The sequence below is a fragment of the Osmerus mordax genome, chromosome 9 (assembly GCF_038355195.1).
Source record: "Osmerus mordax isolate fOsmMor3 chromosome 9, fOsmMor3.pri, whole genome shotgun sequence".
NCBI lineage: Eukaryota > Metazoa > Chordata > Actinopteri > Osmeriformes > Osmeridae > Osmerus > Osmerus mordax.
The window spans coordinates 3,178,327-3,189,747 of NC_090058.1; the positions used below are offsets into that span (position 1 = coordinate 3,178,327).

Here is an 11,421-nt window from a genome sequence, read left to right on the forward strand (position 1 = left end):
CCTAACCCCCATGGCCTGGAGTCTGCTCTGCTCGCAAATCTACTTCCTTTGTTGCCTAAGACTGAGGAGAAAGGGATTTTATATACATGTCTTGTTTTGTGAGGTGTTCATGTGAAGTCCTGAAGTGGACTGTGTTTTCTTGAGTGTGAGAGTGATCGTAAAAAAAAAAGAAGGGAACTTTGTCGTTTTGGCTCTCTTTTGTGTAGTTGAAGTTCTTGTTGTCATGGCAATGCCATGCTTCTCAAACTCACACAGGCCAAGCTTGTCGCTCGTTCCGTTGCCATGGTGACGAATGAAGTTGGGAGGAGAGGGTGTGAGCTGGAGTCGTCAGTTTGAGAGTGTCGAGAAGGAGAGAGAGAGTGTCTCTTTGTGCAGGATAACTGACTTTCCAGGATTCAATTAACAACTTTTTCAACGTTGAAGCTCTGGACTTATTAACGTAACAGTTATATCAACTAAGAAAAAGGGGGGTGTACATGCTAAGTGATACTCAGTTCTTTGCGGCAGACCAAACAGTGGCAACACTTGTTGAAGGGTTGGGGCCCCCAGGGGGCCACCTGTCAGACAGCAGGCAGGGACTCCCAGAGGACTGACAAGGTGCCACCCTGTAATCCCCTCACGGCCACACCTGTTTTAATGGGCTTTAATGGCCCTGGGCTCTAATCCCCCCTCACTGGCCTTCAGGTGACCCCTCCCCACCCCCCCCATCCCATCCCGCACCCCCATTCACACCCCGCCAACCACCCCCTGCTCACAAAATATCAGATGTGCTGTGTTATTGTGGTAAACACCACAGAACCTCCTAAAGAGCCAAACTGGCTCACAGCGCATGCTGCCTGACAGAGCATCCTCAGGCGACCCTGCGCGTAGACAGCATGGCTGCCTCAGCATGGCTGCCACAGCATGGCTGCCTCTGCATGGCTGCCTCAGCATGGCTGCCTCAGCCCTGCTCCAGCGTGGAGGCTGTGAGTTGGAGCCGTCTGAGGGGGGAGGGGGGCACGGGGAGGGGTGGGGGGGGAGGGGAGGGGTGGGGGGGGAGGGGCTGAGAGCGGAGCGTGTGGCAGGCAGAGCGGGGGGAGCACGCTCGCTGACGTCTGAACCGCCATGGAGTAGCCCTCCTCACCAGCCCGTGAGTACCACTCTCTCTCCCCCTAATCCTCGCCCTCCTGCCCCACAGCTCAGCCGGGTGAAAGGGGGAGCAGAGAGGACGCCTCGTTCAGTGTGTGTGTGTGTGAGGGAGAGAGAGAGGGAGAGATGCTGAGCAAGAAAGAGGGGGGAAGGGCTGTTCTTGATCGCTGCATGCATGTAGCTGCGTCTTCCATTCATGGCTGTGTGTCTCTGCATGCTACGGTGACAGCTTCACGGTGTGTTGCTACGGTGACAGCTTCACGGTGTGTTTGCGCCGTGTTCACGCCGCGGGCTGTGAGACTTGGTGTGTCTCGGTACGATGTGATGGTGTACGCATCCATGCCGTCTCCTCCTCCTCCGCACGCCATACACCCTCTGGAACACACACCACCTAGGATCTCACTGAACGCCTCTCTGATGAAGACAATTACCCAGCCCAAAATAGACATGCCGGCTCGTCTGTGTGTTTGGCTCTGCGATTGCAGATCGCTTTCAGTATCTGACACCGTGCCTTGTTAACACCGGAGGAATGACCAATAGGATGCATCGTGGCGTTCACAGAGCTGCTTGTTGCTGGTTTAGCTTTTGTGTTCCGTATGTCTAGCTGTAGACCAGTAGCAAACACCAGTCACCTTGAAAACCGCGGTGTCAGTCTATCTACACATACAGCAGAGACGTAGCAGAATGAACGTGAATCAGACAGTTCATGGGTAAACACACACTCAACACATGCGCAAACGCGCCTGCACAAACACACACACACAAACACGTACACACACAAACGGGTTGGCTTGTGGGATCTGTCTGTGGAATGTTCTATTTTAGGTCACATGACTGTGGAATGCCACATTGTATTGTTGTCCGTGCGTCCTGGAGAACACACCGATGCGGGTCGTTGGCCAGTTAGTGAAGCTGGAATGCCAGTTCTGTTTCACATTCTTCCTGCGTCGTCATTTAGAAGGGCAGGCGGATGTAGGTCACTCCTGCTCCCAGCATGCATTGCGCTAGTGGCCCCCCCCCCGCTCTTGTGTCTGTGAGAATGAGAACTATGATAATCACATAGTGTGAAGTCCCCTCTCTCTCTCTCTCTCTCTCTCTCTCTCTCTCTCTCTAGACCAAAGGATGCGTTTTAGGGGAATGATGGCAGAGTTTTGGCAGTATGGCCTCTCATTCGTCATGTTTACGTCGGCTGTTCAAAGTTGTCGTGTTATGAGGTTTAGCTGAGCTCGTATGCTCCGGAAGATCACAGGTTGGAAGTCAAACATTCCGCTTAAAGGTGAAGCATGTGCCGTCTACATTCAGTGTGACCTGCTGTCGCAACCCCTGTGTCCTCTAGAACATTCCACAGGTCAAACAGGAGAGAAAGGGTGAGGTCGAAGCCACAGCCGATGACATCACGGATGGGCGGGCGGGGATCCGGCCCACTGATTGGCTGACGGGCTGCTGTGTTTGTGCCCGCAGGGGATCTGGCCCCCTGATTGGCTGACGGGCTTCTGTGTTTGTGCCCGCAGGGGATCTGGCCCCCTGATTGGCTGACGGGCTTCTGTGTTTGTGTCCCCGCAGGGTGAGGAAGCTGAGGGAGACCCTGGTGACGGTGCAGCAGCTGGACAAGAACATGAGCAACCTGCGGACCTGGCTGTCCCGCGTGGAGGCCCAGCTCAACAAACCCGTGGTCTACAGCGTCTGCCACAGCGACGAGATCCAGAGGAAGCTGGCAGAGCTGCAGGTACGGTCGGAGGCGCGACCAGGAGCCCAGGCCTGCTCCAAGTTCTGTCTGTTTTTATGCGTTTTTGGCCCGTTTGTAAGTGAAGCGTGACAGGAAAGGTAGAGAGAGAGAGAGAGAGAGAGAGAGAGAGAGAGAGAGAGAGAGAGAGAGAGAGAGAGAGAGAGAGAGAGAGAGAGAGAGAGAGAGAGAGAGAGAGAGAGAGAGAGAGAGAGAGAGAGAGAGAGAGAGCGAGAGAGCGAGAGAGCGAGAGGTAGGCATGCAGCAAAGGGGCCGGATTCTGTGGGGAACTGAGAGAACACGTTGGAAAACGGGTCTGATTGAAGTGGAAGACTTCAGTCATTTCTGGACATCCGAGCGCTGCACCGTAATTGAAGCCCCAGCAGGGTGCGGAGAGCAGGGGCTGTTAGGAGACTCACGTCAGGCTGAGAGAGAGCAGGGGCTGTTAGGAGACTCACGTCAGGCTGAGAGAGAGCAGGGGCTGTTAGGAGACTCACGTCAGGCTGAGAGGGTTCCCGTGTGCTGAGGTGAAAGCCAGGGCGTGGAAAATCTCAGTGTACAGAGAATTGGACTTTAATATTTGTAGTCTACCCATTCATCACAGAGAGAGGATGAGAACTGATGAGAGAGGATAAGAGAGCGAGGGGGGCCGAGGGCTTCATACCTGCTTCTGTAGCAGAGAAAAGTCTGCTCCTGTCATTAAAGAGGATGGACGGCTCTGAAAGAGGAGAAAATGGCTCCGGCAAGACTCAGTTCTAAGTTGCCGGGGCAACCTCACATTCTAAAGTAGCAGCCCTGGAAAACGTCTCCTTCGATGTTCTAGTTTAGGTGCTCCAAGAACCTTGAAGAACTGAGAACTAATAGCGTGTGTGTGTGTGTGTGTGTGTAGGACCTGCAGAGGGACATTGAGCAGCACACAGAGGGGGTGGCGTCGGTGCTGACCCTGTGTGACGTGCTGCTCCACGATGCGGACGCCTGTGGGAGCGACACGGAGAACGACTCCATCCAGCAGACCAGCCGCAGCCTGGACCGACGCTGGAGGAACATCTGTGCCATGTCCATGGAGAGGAGGATGAAGTGAGGGCCACACACACAAACACAGGAGACCTGGATGCAGACACACCGCATTTTGTTAACGGGCTGTTCCCCCGTTAATGTGATTTATCGACAGTTTCTTGTTAAATTGTTTATTTTGAATTTCTTATGGATGTTATTTCTTTCCTTTGCTTCCTCTCCTCCTCCTTCCTCTCCTCCTTCCTCTCCTCCTTCCTCTCCTCCTTCCTGTCAGGATTGAGGAGACATGGCGACTGTGGTGTAAGTTCATGGACGACTACTCGCGCTTCGAGGACTGGCTGAGGACGGCTGAGCGCACGGCTGCCAACCCGGCCTCCTCTGAGGTCCTGTACACCAGCGCCAAGGAGGAGCTCAAGAAGTTTGAGGTCCGTTAATGCGCCTACATTACATCAACACAGAACACTGTTAGTTCCATTTGTTCAGCCAGGGCTACACTAGTGTTTTTGTCATTCGTATGGGCATCTCAGGTGGTGTTGAAACTGCCCACAGAGGAAGCTTTTGGTCCGGCAGTATGGATTACTAAAAGAGATTAGAGATTAGAGCTCTGATGAAGTCCTCTGTTTCTCTGGACCGCTGCATGGACTACAGTATAATAGCGTTGTTTACAAAACATTGTTGCCTCACCCTATATAACATCCATCTTTATGTAGCTATACACTGCTTTAAAATTATCAAATATACCAGGACTGATTTGGGGAGAGTCCTAACATTCCTGCTGTCTCCTCCTTCCTCCCTGCCCTCCCCCCCCCCCACCCATGCCTTCCTCCCTGGCCTCCCCCCCACCACCCCTGCCTTCCTCCCTGCCCTCCCCCCCCCACCCATGCCTTCCTCCCTGGCCTCCCCCCCACCACCCCTGCCTTCCTCCCTGGCCTCTCCCCACCCCCTCGCAGGCCTTCCAGAGGCAGGTCCACGAGCGTCTGACCCAGCTGGAGTTGGTCAACAAGCAGTACCGCCGCCTGGCCAGGGAGAACCGCACCGACGCGGCCAGCAAGCTCAAGGTCATGGTCCATGAAGGGAACCAGCGCTGGGACAGCTTGCAGAAGAGGGTGGCCGCCATTCTCCGCAGACTGAAGGTGAGAGGGCAGGGTTAGAGGTCAAGGGTCAGGGTGATACTATACTGTGGCATCTACTGTACAATTTAACAAGACTCTGAATTCACTGTTGGCAAGACAAACTCAAGTTGGAAAGGGGGTCATTCCAGTCAACGGATTAGCCTGTATTGTTTCTCTCACATAAATGGTGTAGTTTATAGATCCTCTTGAGGATAAAGGGTTAGGTCTGCCAGCTATTCTTAGTGTGGATGTCAGCTGTGAGGGTTGGAAGCTGAAAGCTGGAGAGGATAACTCCAGTAGCAGGCCTGGTCTCTGCCTGCAGTGGCAGCAGTGCTCCTGAAGAGGGCGCTGGTCTGGGGGTCACATAAGGAGGCTGTAGTGTGTATTGCTGAGTTTCTCCTTGGGGCTGATCAGCTAAGCCCTGGTGTATTAAGGTCATTTCCCAGACGGTGACCAAGCAAGACGAGTCACGTTGCTAAGCAGCTGTTTCCATTAATGACTTGTGGCCCACACCAGATGAAGGATATTTCAGTCGCTGTTTTAATTAGTTTTAATCAGTTAATCAAAGAATTCTACAGTCCTGATCAGATGGAGTTAGTCTGCAGGTGGCATCTGCCCCTTGTAGCCCTCCTGACAGGAAATGTAAAACTAACCACTGGCGCTTTGAGTGCCGCTAAGGTAGAAAAGCACTATATAAATGCAATCCATTTACTGGCCCCTGCACCACAAAACGAAGGCATTCACATTTATGTGATTTAAATTGATGGAACTATTAAAATTAAAATATACGGAATGATGACGTCCTGTTATTTTGTTCCGCCGTTGTCTGTTTGGATTGCTCCAGTGTGTCACGAAACCAGGTTTTTCAGTCGTGTTTAGCGTGGCTGTCCTCACCCTCGTCCCTGTGTTTCCCTCCAGCACTTCACCTCTCAGAGGGAGGACTTTGAAGGCACGCGCGAGGCCATCCTGGTCTGGCTCACAGAGATGGACCTCCAGCTCACCAACGTGGAGCACTTCTCCGAGAGCGACATCGAGGACAAGATGAGGCAGCTCAACGTAAGCTCTGCGACGCCCCTTCACCCCTAGCCTAACCGGCCTGTTCTGCCGCTCTCAGCCGTACACTGCTACTGTACAGCGTGGCTCTGAACATCCTGAAGGGTGTGCTGACCCCAAAGAGTGTGTTTCCTGGCTGCTGACGCTGTCTCTCGCTCTCCCTCGCTCTCCTTCGCTCTCCCTTGCCCTCCCTTTCTCTCCCTCGCTCTCCCTCGCCCTCCCTCGCCACCTCAGGGCTTCCAGCAGGAGATCACGCTGAACACCAACAAGATCGACGCCCTCATCGTGTTTGGGGAGGTCCTGATCCAGAAGAGCGCCCCGCTGGACGCCGTGCTGATCGAGGACGAGCTGGAGGAGCTGCACTCGTACTGCCAGGAGGTGTTCGGCAGGGTGGCCCGCTTCCACCACCGCCTCACCAACAGACGGCCGGTCAGTCTCACACCGCTACATTCTCATTTAGTCATTTAGCAGACGCTCTTATCCAGAGCGTCTTACAGTAAGTACAGGGACATTCCCCCCGAGGCAAGTAGGGTGAAGTGCCTTGCCCAAGAACACAACCGTCATTAACCCGCTAAACTGAGGGTTGGGTGGAGCTCAGTGCCAGAGCATTGGACTGCAGATCAAGGTTCGAATTCTGACCGTGGGCAGCTTTGAGTAGAGGTGTCTGCTACAGGAATGCATGGTTATTCTCCAGCAGGGTGTCGAGCACACCTAGTCAACCTTTCAGACTCTTCACTTTTTCAAACCATCTCTGTGCTGCACCTTATTCAGTCATACGAAGTGAAATCCATTTGTCATACCGATGAGATTTATATGTAAGTAGCAGTTATATCTAATTAGCAACATTTGTTTGATGTTGTTTATTGAGAGCTTGTTTCCTGCCCAGGTCCTCGATGACGAGAGAGACCTGTCTGACCGCGACACAGACCTGGAGGACTCGGGAGAGCTCCCCGGGGGGTCCTGGAGGGAGGAGGAGGATGATGAAGAGAAGGAGGAAGACGAGGGCTCCGTGGTGGTGGAGTCAGCGTGCCGGCAGGGGGTGTGCCACTTGCTGGCCCCGCCCCTGGAGCGCTCCGGTCGGGAGACCCCGGTCAGTGTGGACTCCATCCCCCTGGAGTGGGACCACACAGTCGATGTGGGGGGGTCGTCTTCTCACGAGGACGAGGAAGATGTTACCTTCTACAGCGCCCTGTCAGGTGACCTCTCCCAGATCCACTTCACTTAGCTTCTCTCTCTGTCTGTCTGTCTCTCTCTCACTCTCTCTCTGTCTCTTTATCTCTTTCTCTGTCTCTCTCTGCCTCTTTCTCTCTCTCTCTCTCTCTCTCTCTCTCTCTCTCTCTCTCTCTCTCTCTCTCTCTCTCTCTCTCTCTCTGCCTCTCTCTCTCTCTCTCTCTCTCTCTCTCTCTCTCTCTCTCTCTCTCTCTCTCTAGTTTGTTCTTTGTCACCAGGGTCGAGTGAAGTTTGGTGAAGAGTTTTTGAGGAGGCCCATTAAGCTCCACTGACCCACCTTTTTTCCCTTTCAGAGGTAGAGGTCGCTGAGAGCTCTGAGTCCTTTGTTAAGGCGACTTCCAGAGCGCTGAAAGCAGCCTCGGGTAGGCACTCTGCCTCCTGCATGTGCCTTGTGGCCAGGCATGAACCCCCCTCCACCCTCACCCCCCCTCCAGCCTCACCCCCCCTCCACCCTCACCCCCCCTCCAGCCTCACCCCCCCTCCAGCCTCACCCCCCTCCAGCCTCACCCCCCTCCAGCCTCACCCCCCCCTCCATCCCACCACGTTTGAGACCGCATACCTCAGTTTTGCTGACCCCATCAAGCTGAATTTATTGAACTTTATTCAAGAGAGAGACTTAGTTACTTCTCCTCTCAGAAACTCCAACCCCACTAATGTGCTGTATCCTGTCTATATAACGTGTCTCCCATGGAGCGCATGGACAGGTTTTACAGTCCTAGAGGCCCTCACTGTGTCTTATCCACTCATCGTCCTGAACCACCCACCTCTGTCCTCAGAAGTGGGTGGAACACTGCATGACAGTGTTCTGTTCTGGTCTGTCTTTGCATGCGATCCTGTTGTGTATTGTGTGTTGGACAGCGATGCTGTAAGAACGCCTCCGTGTTTACATGGACAGCTGAGGAAGCAGGTGGGTTCCTCGTCCTGCTCTCTCTCTCTCTCTGCTTCTCTCCTCATCCCTCTTTTGTCTTGTTCTTGTCTCCTTCTCCTCGCTCCAGTGAAGTCAGTGACGGACCCCCCTAACTGGCACTCCCCAGAGCCCCTGGAGAGGAAGCGAGCTCCCAGGGACGTCTTCAGACGCCTGGGCTCCTCAACCATCATCACCCCCGCCACCCCCTTCCACCAGCAGGGCTATGTAAGCACACACACACACTCACTCACTAACACACATTCACTCTCTCTCTCACTCTCTTGCTCGCTCACTCACTAACACACATTCACTTACTCTCTCACTCACACGATCGCTCACTAACACACTCCCTCTCGCTCACTCACACACACACACACACACTCTCGCTCGCTCACTCACTCACTCACTCTCTCACTCTCTCACTCACACGATCGCTCACTCACACACACTCACTCACTCAGTCACACTCGCTCACTCTCTCACTCACTCACTCACTCACTCACACACACCCAAACTCAGTTGTTGACTAATAATTCTCTCTATTCTAAAAGACATATTTGTGTGTGTGGTCTGTCCAGGCTAAGCTGATGTCAGAGTGCACTGGCAGCATAGACAGTGTGAAGAGGGTCCAGCTGATCCTGAACGATGACGAGCTGGACTCCCAGGGCCTCCCCTCGCTGCTCCCGGCAGACAGGCAGGTGGGGGCGGCCGTCATCCAGCGCTGGGAGCTTCTGCAGGCCCAGACGCTCAGCGAGGAGCGCAGCATCCAGCAGGACCTGCAGCAGTGGCACCGGCTCAACTCCGACCTCAGGGACGTCACGTCCTGGCTGGGCAGGGTGCTGTCGGAGCTGGAGGGACTGCGGAGGCTGGCTCCTTCCACGAGGGTCCGCGACATGGAGGAAAACATCCAGAAGCTAAAGGTAGTCGCCTGGGCTGTTTCGAGAACGGAATTCGCAATTGAACACGACACAAATGGAATTTGTGATTCCGATTCCTTAGCAACAACGGCGATTTCCAAACGCACGGAAAGTCTTAACGCGCGCCTTGCTTCCACCCCATCCAGGAGATGCAGAAGACCTTCAACAGTTACAAGTCTCTGATGATCACCATCAACCTGAACGGCCGTAGCTTCGAGCAGGGCGACAGTGCTGAGCTCCAGGAGCTGCAGGAAGCTCTGCGCTGCGCCAACCTCAGATGGGCCCAGGCCTGCTCCAGCCTGGAGAGTTGGGAGGAGGGGCTACACAACGCCCTCATGCAGTGTCAGGTGAGGAGACACACACGCAGAACTCTTCCGATCCTTGACTGTTTTATGGTTGGTTTAGGTGCACTTCTATGGTTGTATGTCTATGGTCTATCACATCACAACACGCAGTACGTACTCGTGAAGTGACGCTGCTTGTAAAAAGTGGTTATTCCAGATCAAATTTGATTTGTGCTTTAATGTGTTTGGGTGTGTTTGGAATGCCGCGACTAGCTTTTCTGACCTTTGACCTTGTGTGTGCTCCAGGAGTTCCAGGAGACCCTGCACTCGCTGCTGCTGTGGCTTTCCCGCGCTGAAAGCACGCGCTACGCCGTCAACATCCACGACCGCTCCGCCTCGCTCGCCGTGCTCCTGAAGCACAGACACGCGCTCACGGTAAGCGGGAGTGTCGACGTTGCCCGGCCAGCGCTGGTTTTACACAGGAAGTGACTCGCTCTGGCGCTGAGCGTAACCGTGCGTCCGTGCTCTCTCGCGCCCCCTGCAGGCTCTGGAGGAGCAGCTGCGCGGTCGACAGCTGCAGGTGTCCTCCCTGCAGGACATCTCGTCCCAGCTTCTCCTGGAGCCCACCACACAGGACACCCTTGAGGCCAAGGAGAAGGTCCACGTCATCGGCAACAAGCTTCGTCTCCTTCTGCGCCAGGTGGCCAGCGACCTGTACGTGCTGCAGGACAGACTGGTATGTCTCCTAGGAACACCTCCATAAGCTGTGTTGTGAAGTCGGGTGTTTTGTTACACGGTTATGAACATCCCGTATCAACAGAGACATTTGTTTGGTCGCCTGACTTAACCGGTGTTCTTAATGTTTGTTTTCTGTTTGTGTGTCTCAGGAATCCTGTGCGACAGGTTCAGAGGTGGACAGTGCGGACCTAAGATCTCTCGATTGTCCTCCGCTAAGAAAGAAGGTACGATACTGTACTGCATGCAGCCATAGACGTCCAAGAGTAGCCTAATGGAGTTTGTACTTTTCAAATGATTACTTTTGTCGGAGCACTCAGGTTTCTCTGCGGGTTGTGTGTGGTGCATGCAAGTCTTTGTCGATGCTTTCAGCTTCATTCACCTATCAAAGCTGCTGAATCACATACTGCTTGAAATAGAATTACATCTAATGTTTTTTGTTGTTGTGTGTGACTTGTGTGTGTGTGTGCCTGTGCGTGCTTGTGTGTGTGTGTGTGCCCCACGTGTGTGTGCCTGCTTGTGCATGTTTGTGTAGGAATCTGGAATAGAACCTGCTGGAACACGGTCCCCCGTTTCTAAAAGGTACATTTACTCATTTAGCAGACGCTTTTATCCAAAGCGACTTCCAAGAGAGAGCTTTATAAAGTGCATAGGTCACTGATCATAACAACAAGATAGCCACAAAACATTGCAAGTAGCGAAAACATGAAGCACACATTGTGAACAACCAAAGTAAGTGCCAAAGGGAAGAACCATAAGAGCATGTAGTTAAACAAGTTACAATTAAACAACATGATCCGCTATAAGTGCAAGTGTACCTGTGGAAAAAGCAAGCAACAATAATAAAAACAATTTATCACAGCGAGTACATCATCATGTACATGCTGAATGTGTGTGACCACATTTACATTTAATCATTTAGCAGACGCTCTTATCCAGAGCGACTTACAGTAAGTACAGGGACATTCCCCCGAGTAGGGTGAAGTGCCTTGCCCAAGGACACAACGTCAGTTGGCATGACCGGGAATCGAACTGGCAACCTTCGGATTACTAGCCCGATTCCCTCACCGCTCAGCCAACAGACTCCCAACCACCACTCTTTACTTTCTACCGCTGTAACACAAACAATACAACAGTATTGCCATGTACTCAATTAGGAAACGCTTTCATCAAAAGTGACATAAAGGGGGGGGGATTTGAACCTGGGAGCTCTTGATCTGTAGGCAAACCTTCTACCACCGAGCTACACATCACAACATCAAATGTTATTAATACATCATGTCATGGCACGCTGTATACGTGGGTCTGTCGGTCAAGA

General features: G+C 53.2%; 1 protein-coding gene across 1 annotated transcript in view; it reads left to right on the top strand.

The window, feature by feature from the left end:
* The window catches only part of syne2b (spectrin repeat containing, nuclear envelope 2b), an 84,246-nt gene that overhangs the window by 71,051 nt on the left and 1,774 nt on the right, over positions 1-11,421 (top strand). The window contains exons 114-128 of the mRNA XM_067243248.1: positions 2,692-2,854; positions 3,741-3,928; positions 4,140-4,290; positions 4,816-4,998; positions 5,896-6,033; positions 6,265-6,459; positions 6,917-7,226; positions 7,554-7,622; positions 8,256-8,392; positions 8,746-9,087; positions 9,231-9,431; positions 9,675-9,803; positions 9,913-10,104; positions 10,256-10,330; positions 10,639-10,685. Coding sequence (XP_067099349.1) covers positions 2,692-2,854; positions 3,741-3,928; positions 4,140-4,290; positions 4,816-4,998; positions 5,896-6,033; positions 6,265-6,459; positions 6,917-7,226; positions 7,554-7,622; positions 8,256-8,392; positions 8,746-9,087; positions 9,231-9,431; positions 9,675-9,803; positions 9,913-10,104; positions 10,256-10,330; positions 10,639-10,685 — 2,520 coding nt within the window. The remainder of the gene's footprint in view (positions 1-2,691; positions 2,855-3,740; positions 3,929-4,139; positions 4,291-4,815; positions 4,999-5,895; positions 6,034-6,264; positions 6,460-6,916; positions 7,227-7,553; positions 7,623-8,255; positions 8,393-8,745; positions 9,088-9,230; positions 9,432-9,674; positions 9,804-9,912; positions 10,105-10,255; positions 10,331-10,638; positions 10,686-11,421) is intronic.